The sequence below is a fragment of the Triturus cristatus genome, chromosome 9 (assembly GCF_964204655.1).
Source record: "Triturus cristatus chromosome 9, aTriCri1.1, whole genome shotgun sequence".
NCBI classification, from domain to species: domain Eukaryota; kingdom Metazoa; phylum Chordata; class Amphibia; order Caudata; family Salamandridae; genus Triturus; species Triturus cristatus.
The window spans coordinates 72,725,476-72,743,643 of record NC_140592.1 but is presented as its reverse complement, the minus strand read 5'-3'; the positions used below and the strand labels follow the sequence as shown (position 1 = coordinate 72,743,643).

At 44.3% G+C, this 18,168-nt stretch overlaps 1 protein-coding gene across 1 annotated transcript in view; it reads left to right on the top strand.

The window, feature by feature from the left end:
- Positions 1-18,168, top strand: part of LOC146797417 (zinc finger protein ZXDC-like) — a 72,475-nt gene that overhangs the window by 11,121 nt on the left and 43,186 nt on the right. Inside the window, exons 2-5 of the mRNA XM_085624428.1 lie at positions 5,534-5,686; positions 5,819-5,897; positions 6,892-7,022; positions 7,365-7,535. Coding sequence (XP_085480554.1) covers positions 5,534-5,686; positions 5,819-5,897; positions 6,892-7,022; positions 7,365-7,535 — 534 coding nt within the window. The remainder of the gene's footprint in view (positions 1-5,533; positions 5,687-5,818; positions 5,898-6,891; positions 7,023-7,364; positions 7,536-18,168) is intronic.

Sequence of the window (18,168 nt, the reverse complement as noted above, 5' to 3'; positions counted from 1 at the left end):
AGTTTTGGCACCGTTAAACTGCAGAGCATTATTCCTCAGCCAAGTCGTCATTTCCATCATGCAATTGTGGAAGGTGGGTAAGGGGTCCACCTGATTACCATCCAAGGAGATAATCAGTTGCGTATCATCGGCATAGTTAACTGCCGAGATGTTACATGATTTGATGATTTGCACCAAAGGGCGCATGTAAACATACCTTCTAGCACAGCTTTTTAAGTATTTGTGAATATTATTGGAGGTTTCATTTAACATTTATCTGGTGTAGCACCTTTCTTTAAAATTTGTTGATAAAGCCTTTAATTATTTTCACCATGTCTCTAAATACTCCAGAGAATGAGCTGCAAATTTGAACACTCAAGTCTGATTCTCGAATTACTACAATCCATTTTGGCGTACACACATTTAGGACTATTTTCAACAGTTTTCAATCACAGTCCTAATACAAACCACGTCTGAGGGCCAAATATATTCTCCATAAAACCATATTATTGGCAAAATACCCAATAAAGTGTAATAGTTCGACTATCAAAAGAAACTGCTTTCGCTTGGGACTCAAGTAATTTCTTAACTTTTTGACCTATCGCTTTGTCACTACTTTCCATAGCAGTATTGTTGTAGGATGCCCTTAAGTCAGCCATCATTTCCAGATTGATTTCTAGAGCAAACAGTGAGCTTAAGCAGTCCCCTACATCATCAGCCCTAAAAACATCATTAACATTCTAACTATCGACACCATGTCCTTGGCATTCAGCATTTCACTGGAATTTCCTTCTCCAAATTGTGCAGCTCTATATTTAAAGCTTTTCTTACCGCCTATAAAGACTAGCTAAATGTTTTCTCCGCCACCAAAATTGTGCGCTTTGTTGGAACCTTGGATCATAATAATTTTTAATTAGTTGTATTGTACTACTGTACCATACATTTCTTTTTGTATCACTCTACTAGGGTACATACCCCCACATGCCACTTATTGGCAGTGCTCCTATCTAGTAAAACAAAATCGCTTATTTCTATCTCTATAGTACCCAGTCTTGCATATTCCCTTCTCCTCAAAAGTAGTAAAAAGACTGATCTTCCTTTGGCTCTCATTATGCTTATCCTCCAGCAAAACTCGTCTCCCTACAATTCGGATATTTATACCCTTCATTACATTGAAAATGTTATCTTTGCTGCTTACCACCACTGTGTCTGTAGAACGTTCTGCTGCCCTCGATAACATTGGCCATACTTTTGGGGAAATATCCCTAGGCATTGTAAGCAGTCACATTACACTGAGCAGCCTGTAACGTCCAAGAGCGCCAGTAATTGAACAAAACCCTACATTAAATTCGTCATCACCATGGAATACTGAAGCAATATTTGTCTATGGCGTGACATATACTGGCATCAACAGTAATGCTTTTTTTGATAGACATTTTACTGCACTAATCTACTCTGCTCAGGAATTTGCCTGCTGCGTGTTCAGTTCCTGGACTGGTCAAACGGATTCTTTTTAAACACCTGCACATATGGCACTGCTCGGAGAGAGTGGGAAGTATTGGAATATTTCTTTAGATCACCATCAGATGTGCAAGACTTTTTAGCCGATATATTTATAATTTTGTGCTGTAAACGATAGTTTGGCCGAATGTTATCTTTCCATGAAAATTTTTTGCAGGTAAAGAGATTCATGCACCTTATATGCTCTCTTTCAGTGCAGTGTGGTTTGTATAGAGTACTGTCATTTCAGATTTCTGCATGTTTGTTGTGCACGTATAGTCCCTAAACCAGGAAAAGAGGGAGACACTAAGGACGTAGCAAGATTTGTCATGGTGCTGCTGTATACCATTTAAACTTAAGTGCTCCAGCAGTTGTGGTTTAGCATCCATGTTCTTTTGCAAAACCGACAATTGGTTAAAATATTAATAAAACTATTCTCAGCCTCTATTTATGCCCAGCACCATACCCTATTTTGCGCCCTTGAAACCTGAGCTCCTGCTGCCCATATTTGGCGAGACCCAAAAGTAAGACTGGTTGCATTTGCCAGTGCTCGTTTTTTAGTATTGGCAGGTCAGGTTGTTTGCTGGAATTTTGGCATAGTGCATTTCACAGCTGAGTTTCAACAACACAGTTTGTCTTCTCGCTGTGGGTCTTTTGGTTAAATCTGGCCAGAACAATTAGATTTGCATTGCTGGCTTTGAGCTTCTAACTTGGAATCTAGTTTTGGAACAGCAATTGAAGCTGTACATAGATGTTGCAGTGTATGTAAAACGTTATTTTCTCTGCTACTAGAAGCCAGTGCAGAACTTTAACGGCCTTTGGCATGTTTCATGGTTTCTTTATGTTGAGATAGTCTGACTCCTTGGTTTGTCAGTCTCTGCAGTTCCTGTCTGTATGTTTTTTTGGGGACACTCGCAATGAAAACATTGCATTTATTCTGTGATAATTAGGCATGGGCATTGAACTCCGGACCAGTTGCGGCGTTTTCCTCTCCCCTGAGTTCAGAAAAACTCAGCCTAGTGGAGTTTTTTCCTCTCTCACCAACAGTAAGTTAGTGAACGAGGAAAATCCAACGCGAGACCGCTTCCCAGTGAGATTTCTCAACGCAGGCGGTCGTGGACTGTCGTGACAGCTCGTGTTGAGAAACGTTCCGTTTGCATTGAGGAAGCTGCCGCTCGAGTAGAACTTCTACTCGAGCAGCAGAGAAAGGCAGCGCCTTCTTGCACTGCGTGTGGTGCCCTTTAGTGATGATTTCACAGCGTGGGACAACACCTGGCACGAAAAATCTGTGTGACCAGTTTGAGGCAACGCACGTAGCCGATCGCAGAACTCCGCACAGCTCGGCGGAGTTTCTTTTGTCACTTTGCTGAGTTCCGCGTAGCAAAACACAGCGAATTCCGTTCAGGCCTAGCGAGTCTAGTTAAGTCAAACAATGCTTTTTTTTAGTGGGAGTCGGCGGAACGTTTAGTTCCTCTGACGTCAAAGGGAAAGACTGTCGACCCTTTTTTTTCTCTCTCTCTCAGGATGTCCTATTTTGACCTGTACTGCTTTATTTTCATTTAACAGAAAAAGTGGTTTAGTCAAACAGCGTCTTCACAGTGTACATTGTGGCTATTCACACACGCTACATTTTATTGTGGGTGGAAAAGAGTGGGGAGATGGGGAATATACACACCTCGTCGTTCAGTTTTTCTTGCTGCTACTTTGGAAACCTCTTCTGCAGCAGTCTTCGGAGACTTGTGCTCCAATTGTGTTGCCAAACCAGACTTGTATTGTATTTACTTGTCAGAGGCTGAGGTGTTCTCCAGTTAGCAAGCATCACAGAATCCTTGTCGTGAGTATCCTAATGGAGAAGAGGGAGCCCAGATTCTCCAGCATATGGCATTTTTATCCTAGTATTTTGACTTTGAATGAATCTTAACTGCCCAGTGTTCACAAAGAAAGCAAGGCTAAACCGGTCTTGATGGAATTCATAGATGCGAACTGTAGTGAGTAGCGTTAAATTAGGTAGCAGTGACCTTTTGCTTTAAGTACTTAGACGTGGAATAAGTGCAGTATGCTATAAAACTTGCCCTTATTTTAGTAATCAAAGAGCTTCTAATTCTAGGTCTTTCACATCAAAGTAAGAATTGAGTTGAACGAACTGGAGTACATTTATTTAATAGTCACTCAAACAGTTATTCCTGGTAAGCCTGCAGCAGAAGTACTCAATACCCAGTTTAATATCCCTGAAAATGAGGCTTGGGTAGTCTAATAAAAATCATCTAATTCATGAAGAATTAAATAAGACCGTCACAGAAACCATGTGAAGCACAATAGGAAAAGCTCTACCTACCATTGAACAGGTGTTGATTGGCAGCCTGTCACTGTTAACATGAGCATGCATGACCAGATCTCCTGGGATTAGGATTCTGTTGACTTTAGCGAAGCCTTTGTTACAAATCTTGACGCGTGTCTTTGTGACACAAAGGAAGTATTTGTCATCTGCTTCTAAAGATTTGTATTTTCGCTTTGCAAAAATAGCAGTTTAGATTTGGATCCATTCCCTGGTAGAGTAGTGCATCTTTACACAATGATTAAAATACACACAATGATTAAGGGGCCTATTCGCCATCTCCCAAAACACCCAGACTTCTAGTAGTGGGATCTTTTGGCTTGTGGTACATGTGCATTTCATGTACTGTGGCAAAGACCCAAACTCCATATCCTCCTCACAACATCTGGGTGTATGGTAATGTCCAGCCTTGAAGAAAACCTGTGGTACTGGGTAAAGCAGATTATTTCATCAGAAAAGTATGCATTATTAGCCTTCCAGAATAATCGTTTCTGATACAAAATCCCAATTTGCTTTTCTTTTGTTAAAGAAGTAACATGTTTAATTGTAAAGGCTACTGTTTGATCATTGCTCATTCTTTTGAGTATGACACTAAATTATTTGGCGACGCTAAATACATTTCTGCTGGGTTGATGTCTCATACTCTCACTCATCGACTCTATTCACATATGGAACAGCCTTCTAACATGCAGAATCTTGTCTTGGTTGCATCTGGACTGAAAGAATTGAATGCTCATTTCATTGGACATGTAGAAAACGGAAGATCATGAATTTGTTGCTACAGAACCCCGCCCCCCAATAAAAGCAGAGGAACAACATTAGTATTTTGTTAAATCATTGGATGTGTCTGCTTTCTTCAGTCGATACCCTCCAGCGTTCTCCTAGTCTTGCACGTCTACATTATTGCTGCACAGCTTTCTTGCTGGCTTTGAACAATATGAGTTGTTACATAAATACAAATTCCTATGAGCAGAGCTTCCTAGTATATCTGGGAGTTTATATATGTAGAAATTACCCTTCTTTTTGCTATAAGGCACATTGTTGAGGTTGTCCGCAGTTTCCCTGAGTAGAAGGGTGCTGCAAAAGGCTGTTCTCTGCACAATTGTGAGATCTTATAGTGTTGCGTGCGATTCATTAGCTGGTCGTGGCGTGTGACGGTTTAATATTTGTACCTTTGCAGACTTTATCCTTTCCAGTCACGAGATTAAAGCTCTCATAAATGTAGGGTTTGCCATTGTATAAAACCAAAAAGGAAAATGTGACTCATTTTTTTTTCCTCACCACATTTGCTTACCTTTAATCACTGCAAACCGGACCCTTCTTTAACTTCGGTCAATATTTTCGTTAACAGAGGTTCATAAGCATGTAAAGTGATGTACTCCAAACTGATGTACGAGACCTCGTTTGAGACAGTTTATTTGTACCCTCTAGCATTCACCCTCTCCTGCTGCATCTATAGATAGATATTTTTTAAATATTACTAGGATTTTCTTTTGAAAATGTTCTGACGAAGATGGGGAATGGAAATCATACAGTCTTGGGCTCTCACCCCTAGCTTCATAGAAAACCTAAAGCCAATCTCATGATATTTGCATGCTTCGCTAGCTGTTGTCTGCCTTTGAATGGTGTTTCTTATTCTTAAAATGAAAAGCGGAAATATGTTAGTCTTAATACCTACTAAAAGTTTAATATGTATTTTTCCATTTTTTTTTTTTAAAGAGTGCGAGAAGACATTTACCACTGTAAGTGCATTATTTTCACACAAACGTGCTCACTTCAGAGAGATCGAACAGTTCTGCTGCTCTTTTCCTGGCTGCAATAAACAGTACGATAAAGCGTGCCGCCTGAAAATCCACATGCGAAGCCACACAGGTATTCCATACCTTCTACCTATTTGGATGGTAACTAATGTAGTTTATAGAGACACTTTTATGGTTTCTTTAAACCACACTTTAAATGTACTTATTAGTCGCTGTTTTTAATTAAGGATATTTTTTATTTTAGGGGAAAGGCCCTTTATCTGTGACTTTGAGGGGTGTGGCTGGTCCTTTACCAGTATGTCCAAGCTATTAAGACACAACAGGTATGTTTTGTTTCAGATGTATGGCAATGTTTAATGTAAGAACAATTTTCCAAGGTTTTTGTTAGTTAGGTTGAGACTTTTTAAAACGTTTCTTCTACAGCTCCTATTGGCAAAACTACCTGGTCCTTTGAGGGCTTTTATGCTCTTTTGATAGTCAGTGGTGTCTGTCTTTAAAAATATATTCCCCCCCCCAAAAAACTCTAATATAATTTACTGTTTCCTGTAGGATAAAAGTTTACCAGCTGCGAAATAGTTGGATGTATTCACAAGTAGGCATATCAATTACGTTTACAAATAGAATTCATATTGTGTTATGTCCAAAAGGTCTTATTAAGTCTGTACAGCGTCCTGCTAGGTTTTTCATTTTCTCCATATTCTCCTTTCGTTTACTAACATTCTGTGGCTGGAAGAGACTAATGGCCGAGAACTGAACCTGTTTAATATGTTTGCCTAATATTGGGGGAAAATGGTTGCTTTTGCAAAATGCTATGACCCTCAGAACGATGGATGATCCCAGTCCGCTCCACAACTGTCTGACTTCTCACGTTTATTGAACCCTGTATGAGTAACACGGACAATCTAAGATGCAAAACGAATTGGATAATAATCAGTGGCACATCCTTTTCTGATCTGTGGGAGATTGTAATTGAGCTTTCAGGTGCTTACTTTTTATTCCCTTGATAATGTCAAGGCCCTCCAACCCCGAACCCCCAAACTTATTTTAATGAGCATTAGGTTGTGTCTGCCCATAAGCTGATCTTCCCAAATGAGCAAATGGATGAGATATTAATCAGAAACCAAAATTGGGAGGGGGGGGGGGGGGCTCATCATGGCAAGTCTTCGCTGCAAATACACGGCCCTTAAGCAAATAACTTGTGCGTTCTTCCAGAGCCCAGTTTATAATTGCACAAAAGTAATAGCATTCATAATCCGGACTCGTATTTTTTATCAAAAGTTAATGTTTAAATGACCCACTCTTGTTTGGTTCTTTCAGGAAGCATGCGGATATCCGACGATTTACATGTCACATAGAAGGTTGCGGAAAATCTTTTACTCGAGCCGAGCACTTGAAAGGTCACAGTATAATTCACCTTGGTACCAAGCCGTTTGAGTGCCCAGTGGAAGGTATTTGGGTCATTTTCTATTTGTGGTCTGTATTGTGGAAAAAGCGAAACTCGTTAGTGTTATTTTGCCTTCTTTTAAAATGTGTAGTATTGCCAATATTTTATACCACAAGCACTGTGTATTAAATGTTAAAGTATTTGTTTCACTCTTAAAATAAACAGTCTCTTGCTGCTTCAAAGCCTTCTCCCCTTTGCATTTCATTAAGTACCTGCAAAGATAAGTTTGCAGTTGTTCAGAGTGATCTGAACCCTTCGTTTAATGTGATGCAACTGATTGCTGTGAAGTGATTTATGTTCATGCTATAGACTTTTTTTTTTTTTTCCTTGCTTTTCTATTTTTAAGGATGTGGTGCAAAATTCTCAGCTCGCAGTAGTTTGTACATTCACTCCAAAAAGCACCTGCAGGATGTGACTACTTTGAAGGCACCATGTCCAGTGTCGAGTTGCCATAAAGCATTCACCTCCAAGCACAGTATGAAAACTCATATGGTCAAAGAGCACAACTTTAGCCAAGGTACAGTAAGCAACTTGGAAAACGTTTAATGTGTAAATGTTCAATTCAAATTGTAAATGCAAATACGTGGAGAAGTGCTATATCCACTTCAAGTTTCTGAAGCCAATTAAAATGTCATAACTGGCTTAAAAAACAAAAATAACCCAGCGAGATTTACTACTTGATTATTGCATGGTTGGTCATATGTTTTTCAGTTAAGTGATTGAAACAATCACTCCATTTGAAACTCAAATTGAAACTTGTTTTTAGTTTGTGTAGGGTTTCAGTTAGGAACTCCCCCTTTACACTGTTACTTTTGCATCACCTAATTTATCCAACATGAGAAAATAGGACCATCTTGTAGATAGTGTAAAATAAGCTAACACTGTGAGCCGAGTAAGGATGAAGAGACATGCGCCTCTGTACTCCCTTCAGTGTATGCTCTGCTCTTCTGTTACATATTTTTATGCTGTACTAGACCTACTGGCACGGTAATAGATTATTTGAACTGTGGAGCCTTAAGCATGATTACCCCTCACGGAAGTGCTCTAGGAATACCATAAATTGTCTTGTGAGAGAAACTTGTTAACACAAATATATACATCCCACCCAGTTGAAATGGGTTGTCTTGATTTCTGGCTGCCTTAAAGACCATACTATATATTTACAGACAAGGGAACCCAAAATAATTGGTCAGGGACCTTGGGTATCAATATGCTACAAACAAAGTGGTCCTTCACAAGGACAATGGGACAGAAGTGATAAATATAGACATTCAATTAGATCTATATTGAGCTGTCCAGACAGGAATACCTTTTAATATTTCAGAATTTGTGACACAATATTTATTACTTCTCTACCATTGTCCTTGTGAGGGACAACTGTGAAAGACCATTCTGGCATGTTTTCAGTTTGTTGCGTTTTGGGTCCTCATATTGGCATTCCTGGCTGCAGCGCTTCTGCCCTGCGAAACTCCAGAGGTACTGCAAGGGTGATGTGGAAGAGACACACGATGAAGGCAGCTGAAACCCTCCGTGTCTTCTTTTTCAAGTATCTGATTCACCGTCTGAACCGGACGCCACTCACATAACTCGGGGAGAAATCTATTCCCACATACTTGAATTGCCAATTCTGCTAAAGAACACTTGACATATGTGTACTACTGTTTAAGCCCTGAAGAAGTCCCAAAGGGATGAAACGCATCAGCTGTCTTTTCCATTGCGTGAAGTGCTTTTTATGAAACTTGAATAAAAGGAATCATTGTCTACAATCAAATTGTATGGACTACTAACTCGCTTTCTGGGAAGATCGGACCGTGTGTTCATATTTAAAATTTGGACACTTATAGCCACTATTTATTACATATCTCTTGTTTCTAGAGTGCGAAACCACTTTGTCAGATTTTCATGTTTGATAGGTTTTCCTATCTTTTACAGGACGTATGAAAGTCACGTCTTGGGTTTTTTGCACCTAGATCAAATTGCTAATTATAGGCACTGTACGTCATTGTAATTGGTGCTGGACTTTGTTGTCTTGACCCTCTTTTCTTCTGTATCTCTGATACTATAGAACCAGATGGTTTCCCTGTGAGAACCACCCCCAAATATGTGACTTTTGTTGGAGGTGGCACAACTCCTAGCTCCAGATATGAGTACTAACTAAACGTCCAAAGCTTGGAGCCTTTTTTCAGCAGAGTCTATTGGGGAGTGAAAGAAAGTGAGCTCCAAATCAATATGCTTTCTCTCTGGATAGCTCAGAGATTGTCAGTTCATTTTGCCCATTTCAGAGCTGATGAGCGAGTACACCTTCAAGATGGATTTTTTGGGGTGACTTCTGGTATTTTTAAGTTCTTTTTCAACATGCGCTTGGTATTCAGAAGGGTGGAATTTGACTCCGCAGCCGCTGTATGCAACTCACTACTGGCGCAACATACTGTCATCAGGACTAAGGCGAAGCACTGGACAGAGACACAAATGTAGCCTCGGCGTGGAGAAGAAAAAGTGGTGGCATCAGGTTTAGGACTTCTAGGTAAGGGGGCCATATGGTAGTTGTGGTAACGTGTAATCCAACCACTAGCAGATGAAAGGTCAAGGAAGGGACAGCCTTTGGATATTCCCTGTCGCTGAGTACAGTGTTCCTCAGTCTGCCTCAGCTGCCATTGGGTATCAAGTTAAAGTGAGGTGTAGGAAATATTAGTGCTCTGTAGTCGTTCAGTAGCCATAGAATGCAAAGAGAAAGCTGACCAGAATGGAGGTGCAGTTCCAGCCCGCACCAGTAAATGGCAGCGTACACATGCAGCGTCACTTTTAGTTATAATGAATGGCTGGCTCTCCCCACCCCTCCTTGTTTAATTCAGTTTCAAGGAGTATTTTCAATCCGTCTCTGGCAGCTCCAGTAAAACCAAGAAAGGTTTACTAGTGCAGCTACAGCAGTGTAAAGTGGGGTGGTCTAGATTTCTTCCTGCCCCTGCAGCACAGTCCTCGCCACACCATCATCTGATCCCTCTATCTACCGTAATGAGCTTGCATACAAAGCCTTCTGGATTCTGACAACTCCACAGCGTTGATACCTCAAGTGGAGAAAGGGGAGCAACATGCCTTTAGCTCTCTCTGTGTCAACAGTACCAGGGCACCTTAGGGCTAGCCTCAGACCACCATAAGGTAGCGAGTAGCAATCGCTTCCAGCAGCATTCCAGTCTGTGCCAACTCAGTTTGGACTGAGCCTTATGCAGCAAATCAGCCTGGATCCGGCTCCAATTGGAACAGTCCAGCTCGAACTGCCTGGCTATGGTCCTTCCTAAACTGGACGCAAGCAGTCGAAGACAGGTTTTACCCTGATTGTGGCTAACCTCAGCAGCTGTGGGGCATGAGAGACTAGAAATTAGGCTGTGGTCTCTAGGGGTGTGCGGGTCGAGAGGTGCGTCTCGTTCCTTTAGTAATCCACGCTGGTGCCCCATATAGAAGTTGTTGTCACCACACTTGTGCATAGGGGCAGTGTCATACTGACTGCTCTAGGCCCTGGGAAGCAGACAGCATACAGAGCGCAACTACATCACCTCTGCAGCCAGGAGCGACGTTTTGAAATTCAGCCAGAATTAGAGAAATCGTTACCGGATCTCTTAACAACTGAGACTGGAAAATATTACTCGGAGAAAATCGCAATCCAAAATCAAAACTTTGCAGTGATGTAATATTTGTGTTTTCTGCTTATGCACCCCCACCTCATTTCATGTGTCATATATTCATTTAATTTGAGCACACATATTCCCCCTTTAAAACATACATTGCATTTATTATTTGCACAATTATGATGTATTTGTTATAGTTTTTTTAAAATTATGTTTATTAACATTTCCAATACAAATCAAAGTATTTTTGGCACTGATCATCATGAGAAACACATAAATAACCAGTATATGGTCCTTTGACATACAGTATACCCTGTAGATGACATTGTTATTATTTTGAGTCTCTTTTTGCGCCCCTATTCCTGCACATATACTTAAATTACATAATATCGTACATCCCTTTTTAATGATCACTTCAATCGCTTACTTCCGAGCCTGGATCCTCCCTCGGGAGCGCACATATATTCCCACGATAAGTATTCCACCCTCCCCATATCAGAGACCATTTTTGGGGCACCCTCTGTGAATATATACAGTCTTTTCCACGATCATTACATTATACATTGCCTCACTCCACTGAGGAAGGGTGGGAGTCTGACGGAACCCCCACTGCTGTGCTATATTTCTCTTCGCCAGCATCATGCCCAGTGTTACCCATGTTTGCGTCATGCGAGTTAGGTCCGTCGGGGTTCCCATACGTTAAGGAGACATCTTTTTGGGTCCGGGAGAATCATAATTTTTGTAACCTGTGAGAGGGTGCGCATAACTGCCTTCCAATAACGGACGATTGCTGGACATAGCCAAAGGGTGTGAAAGAGAGTTCCCCTCTTCCCCACATTGTCTAAGACAAAGTGGTGAATCTGTCTGGTGCAGTTTATATAGTAATGTTCGGGTGTAATATGTACGGTGTAGGATTTTTAATTGTATCAACTTTAGTTTTGAAGGTATCGCTACTGTCTTGGGGGATGAGAGTGCGTCCTGCCAGTCTGTGTCGTCTAGTTCTCCTATCTCCGCTTCCCATTTGGTGTTAAGGGCGGTCAGAGGGTCCGGCTGGTTGTTTATTATTTTCCGGTATGTTAGTGATATGGCTTTTTTTATTGAGATGCTCTGTAAGAAGTCTATCTTCTAGCGGCGACGACTCCGCTAGCTTTGTGTCTGGTGGGATTGCTGCCAGGAGAGCGTGTCTGATCTGCAGGTACCGGTATTTTTCAGTATCTGCCAAGCCATATGTAGCCTGTAGGTGAGCAAATGGGACTACTTCTTTATTCTTCCACAGATCCCCGACTCGTGAGATTCCTATTGGGTGCCATTGGCAAAAACCCTTAGTCTTACGCAACATGCCTAGTCGTTTTGTGACCCATAATGACATCGCTTGCGTTATCTTTCCCTCCCATCCTAAGGCACGTTGAGCCTCAAACCAGATTTTTATCGTATGGGCCGTTGGGCCTGTAAGGTTATGCCTTCTGACCTTGTTGTACAGTGCACCCATTATTCCTGCAGTGTCCAGCAGATGTCTGTCCATACGATATGCCGAGTCGTCACCGGGGGCATGTAGCCATTGGTTCACCACTGGGAGGCCCAGTAGTATACCTTGATATTAGGGAGTGCAATACCCCCATCTTACCAGCTCCTCGTTAATTTGCGGAGTGCTATCCCTGGTGTTTTCCAATCCCACAATAAACTTGTCACTTCTGCGTGTATTGCTTTGATGTATGCTGGAGATACTTGGAAGGGCGTGTTCTGCAGTGCATGTAGGAACCTGGGGAGCGCCATCATTGTAAAGGGCCGCTCTACCCAGAAGTGTTAGTGGCAGGGAGCGCCAGTGTTTTACGTCTCTGCAGAATCGTATTAGGGGCTGTGTGAGATTTTCCACGATGAATTGCAGCCCTGTCGTGTGCCCCTCCCCAGCGGAAAGTCAGATGATATGTGGCCATTCACCACCACCTGGGCCAGGGGTCGCATGTATAATAGTTTGATCCAGGTACGGATCTTCGGCCCGAATCCCAGGTGCTGTAAGACTGCGAACAGGAATGGCCATTCAACCAGGTCAAATGCCATCAAGAGACAGAATGACGGCGTCTTCATCTATGGTGGACCTACGTGCGATGACCCTGTGGAGACGTCGCAAATTAAGAGCGGTATTACGGGTCGGCATAAATCCCGACTGATCCGGGTGTACCACTGTTGCTAAGTGTGCCTGAAGCCTTGTCGCCAGCACTTTAGCAAAAATCTTGGCCTCAGCGTTGATCAGGGATATTGGTCTGTATGACATGCATTCGTGTGGCGGTTTGTTTGGTTTATGGATAGCCACTATGGTGGCCAGTCTCTGATCCTTTGGGAGGATCCCCTTCTCTAGGCTGTCGTTCTACATATGCAGTAGACGAGGAATAAGCGGTGTTGCCGCTTTTTTATATAGTTCCACCGGGATTCCGTTAGCGGCGCTCCACACCGGAAAGGTGCTGGGACCTATCGCGAATGTTAACTCTTCCTGCTCTAAATCTTTCTCAAGGGCCTCCACCGCCGATGGGGCCAGTACGGGCATTTTTATGTCTTTGAGAAATTCTAGATTGTCCTCTATTGTAGCCGAGGCCTCCTGTGTATATATCTTTGTAGTGTTTCGCCAGTCCCTCCGCGATTCGCTGAGGATCTGTGGTGAGACTCCCGTCTTCCAGCTGGATCTGCGCCACCCATCTGGTAGCCCGCTCCTTCTGTTCCAGCCAGGCCAGTAGCCTACCCGCCTTGTCACCTAGTTCATAAATAGTGTGTTGTGTCTTGAGGTGTCTGTTTTTCGCCATCTCCCACATATATGACTTATACTCTTGTCTCGCCATGTGTACCTTATGTTCCGCAGCTCTATCTGTATGCAGTACGTGGTCGGCCTCTGCTATGGATACCTGCCTCTCCAAACCCTCCATCTCCTTCCTCTGGGATTGTTTGTAGTTCGCCACCGCCGATATGGCCTGTCCCCTAAGGACTGCTTTATAAGCTTCCCACAATATCGCGGGGGATGTTACTGAGTGCTCATTTTCTGCGAAAAAATAATTTGTCGTCGCCATGAGGGCTTTACTGATTTTCAGATTGTTTAAATACCCTGGATGAAGTGGGAACAGCCTATGTTTCTGCAATGTGGAGGCAGCGTAGGCGACAAGTACTGGCGAGTGGTCCGATATGCCCCTGGGCAGGTGTGTGACCTCTGCTACTCCCGTGATCCCCGTCCCAGATATAAAGATGTTATCTAGTCTGGAGAGGCCATTGTGTGCCCCAGAATGGAATGTATATTGTCGCCCTGTGGGGTGTAGAGTTCTCCATAGATCTATTAGGCCCAGTGCTTCAATGAAGTCGTGTAATTTGGGATTAGTAGAGCTGGGTTCTCTGGGGCGCATTATATCTACAGAGGCGTCCATCGTTGCGTTGAAGTCCCCCTCCCATTATTAATTGACCGTGTGGAAGTGCCAAAAGGAAATCCCCACAGTCTTGGAAGGCAGTCTGGTGGAGCGCCGGGGGGACATATACTGATACTAGGTTATAAACTTTCCCCTCCCACTGGCAGGTCACTGCAGCAAATCGCCCCTGTTCGTCTTTTCGGGAGTCTATAACCATCAATGGGAAGCGTTTATTGATTAGTATACCCACTCCACGTGACCCTGCCGTAAATTCAGAGTGGACCACCATTTTGAAGCCCCACCTATCGAGGGCTCTACAGGTTGTACCTGTCAAGTGGGATTCTTGGAGGAGCGCCACTGTCGGTCCCCTGTGCTTCAAATATTGCAGCACCAGCCCACGCTTTATTTCGTCTCCTAGGCCATTCACATTCCAGGACAATACTTTTAAGTGGAGGGCAGGTGTCCGAGGGGTCTGCGTCCCGAGCCCCACGTTACCAGTGGGGACATTTACATGTGGCTTGTCTGTCATCTATGTCAGTACGATGTTGCGCAATATGTGCAATTCCCATCATATCAGTGCTGCAAATGGCATCAATCAATATATTGTGTTTGATAATCAAACCTAAAACGAAACTGCAAATGAACTCAATGAACCTTTCCCCTCCCTCCACCCCCCTCCCTGCATCGCAGACTTAAAACTACCCGCCACCCCAACTCAGCAGAGTGCTTAATCCCCATAACTGTGTACTTGCGTAAGGGGGAGTCGACACTCCTTGTCCTCAGTCCATTCCCTGGTTATCTCAAAGTTCGGTGTGAAAAGTCTATAATGTAAAGTATTTCAGCCCAGTATCCAAATATTATGGCAAATGTTCCCGCTGTGTTGTCGACTGGAATCCAGTGTAACGCCAGGCCTCGATGCCCGCGAATCAGGCCAGACTCTCCGTCTCTGTCTGTTGTGAGTCCTCCACCGCTCCTAGTCCATCTTCTCCCGACAATAATTGTTTGGGATCGGAATTTAGGCCTGGCTCCCGGTCGCTTGGTGTCCCCTGCTGGTCGCCAGCCTTCCATCCATTCAGAGGCTTCTGCCGGCGTGTTGAAGAACCATGTCTTTCCTTCCGCCTCTACTCTCAACTTTGCCGGGTATAACATTGCGTATTTAAGTTCACGGCTGCGGAGCTCCCTTTTATATCCATGAAATCTCGTTGCTGTTTAGTTACTGCGGCCGTATAGTCCGGGTACAGCGCCACCGTGACATTGTCCACTCGGATTGGAGGAGCTACTCTTGCCGCCTGCAGGATTGTGTCCCTGTCGCGTGCCAGGATCGGTCGTGGTGGCGCCCCCGGTCGGGGCCGCCCCCCCAGGAACCCAGTGCGCTCTTTCCACCGAGAAGAAGCTTGATAGCCCATGTGGCTGCAGCTGGTCTGTAATCAGTGTTTCGACAAAGAGGTCTAGTACCGGCCCCCTAACACTCTCTGGCACTCCAACCAGTCGTATGTTGTTTCTTCTGGATCTCCCTTCCTGGTCATCCAGCTTCGCCATGAGTTGCTTTTGCGTGTATTTTGGTCTTCAACATTACCGTGTCCTCAGCAAGAGTTTCCGTGGTCGTTTCGACCTCCTTTAGCCTTGTGCTCATTTTGGAGAGGTCCGCACGTACTAGCGTGATGTCGGATGAGATTGTCCCGATGGATGTTTGCATCTGGGTCAGCGCGGCCATCACATCCTGAAGAGTCACTTCCTTTGGTTTTGCGGGCGCTGGATCCGGGCCGTCAGCCCCCGGTGGAGCCTGCGAATCCGGCTGTCCTCTTTGATATGCATATTTATCTAACTTGTTGTGGGGTGCCGTCCGTTGGCCCTTTCCTCCCATGTCGATCAGGGCAGGTCGCACTGTAGAGAAGCTGAATCGGGGGGCACACCAGGAGAGAGGGCCGGCAGCCGCCGCCGCCTACTACGAGGCAATGCCCCCGTCCGGCCTGTTGGTTTTACCGGCCCCTGCGGCGAATCCCCCACCACAGCCTGAAGTATTTATTTGCAGGGATTGTCTTGTCTCTCGGAGCCCCAATCAGGGGCTCTCGCCAGCAATCAAGCCCACGTGCCACCTATTCGGGGGTCCACCTGCTCTTCAGGTCTCCTCGAGTCCTCTAGAGTAAGGGTCCGTGCGGGAGTATCGTTGATACCCCATCAGCAGCGTCTACTGGGGTGTTGGTGTTCCTCCGCCCGGCCCCGCCGCTCCGATATACTAGCCGCGCCTGTTTCCGATCAACTCCAGCCCCCAGAGCACGAGACCGGGCCCAGGCGTTCCCACCGCCACTCCGGCCTCACCGTCCAGCATGGACCGAGCCTTCGCCTCAGCAGTCCGCAGTCCAGCTTGATGCGGGGCCCGGCCCCTGCGACGTCGAGGAGTCTCTTTACTGCGACGCTGCACCTCCCGCCTCCGCTCCCTCCCAGGGGCCTTCTGCAGACAGTCTGCCCGTGAGTCCGGGGCGGGCGGTGCAATCCCACCCGGAACGGGTGACAGCGCGCGCTCTCCACCTTCTTCGATCCGGGTACGTGCTGAAGGCGTCCGTCGTCCGGGCCCGGGCACGCGAGGGAAGCGTGCTCTCTCTATCTCCGGCGTTCCGCGTACTCTAGGCCCCGGCTTCACCTGTCACCGCAGGGCTCCAACGTCGCGTCTCGCTCCGTTCTCCACCAAATGCTGCCGCCGAGGTCATGCTCGCTGCGGGTCAATGCTCCGGTCTTCTTGGGCTTTTGCGAGTGTTCACACCGCAGTTTCTGTCAGGATTCTTTACAGGATCGACGTGGGAAGGAGCTGTGTTCACGGAGCTGCCCTAGGCTGCTGTCATCTTCGTTGGCTGCTGGCCATGCCCCTGCTTTGTTATAGTTTTGATATTTTATCAATAGTTCACATGTATTACATGGTTTATGAAGTTTTATAGAATTATGTGAAGGTCCAACAAGATTAATATGCTAATTCCTGCATTAGACCTCTTTCGATATTAGGTCCGCCCTTTTCAAATTCATTCAAAAAGTGTATTTAGACTGTGTACAGACCAGTACAAGTCAAGGAGGACTACTGAAGCCGAGCAAGTGGAAGCTGTAAGCGCTCTACTTGAAGGCCAAATTCATTTTATTAGAGCCAGCCTGGCCTTATTGCCTTGCTGGGATACCTAGTACAGAGCTAGGCAACACCCTTCTTCATATAAAACAGCGTCTGTTGTACTGCGAAGGTATGCAGTTGAGAGGCCACTTTAGAAACGGAATAAAAATCCTAAAACATGCTTATTTTCGAGTATCTGTTCACGGTGAAAAAAGGGGTTCAAAACTCACTAACCATAAATCTTCTAGTTCCTGAGGCCTGATCATTGCCCAGAACGCTTAGGCAGTTTGTTGACTACAGTCCACCCGATTTCATGTCTATAGTTGGTAATTTGGCATTAAGTCTGCACTTTTTCCAGTGGGTTAGAAAACCTAATCTTGGCACTTGTTTTGCTTAGAAAAACAACGTATTGTTACAGTATAGAGCTGTTCAATTGGTTTCACTTCCTGTACGCAATGGGTACTAGTGTACATTTTCCCAGGGGTCAAAAAGTTTGATCTGTGGTATGACAGAGGGCCGCATTGATGCCAGCATGGTGGCAGTCATTGGAGTAAGGTGGGGGACCCATCCATGTGCATCTAGTGGCTGAACTGTTCAATGAAACCAGGAAACGTGGGATCAATCCCGGGTTCCCAACTTGACCAAATTGTGTGATCCTAGGCAATTGTTTCATTTTAATGTCCCTCCTTTTTTTCATTATCACATATAAAAGGACCTTAAAAAACATGACTAAATCATATGCGCTGTACAAAAGTCCTGTTTTTAATTTAATAAACTATAATGTTAGTAATGTATAATAGCAAGCCAGGCACATTACAACTGACTTGCCTCTCAGTTCACTATTGGCATTGTTGTCAAGGTGGGGTAAGCATGAATGTTTCAGATTTCTTGCTTGAAAGCTATTGCTTTAAAAATAAAATACTCCTAAATGCATTTGTATAATATTAATGAAAGACACTTTTTAAACTGTCAAGACTACCGTATTTTACACTTTTGCTGCAGGATATCTTTAAAAATGAAGGTGTTCCTAAAGTTTAGTGGTACAGGACA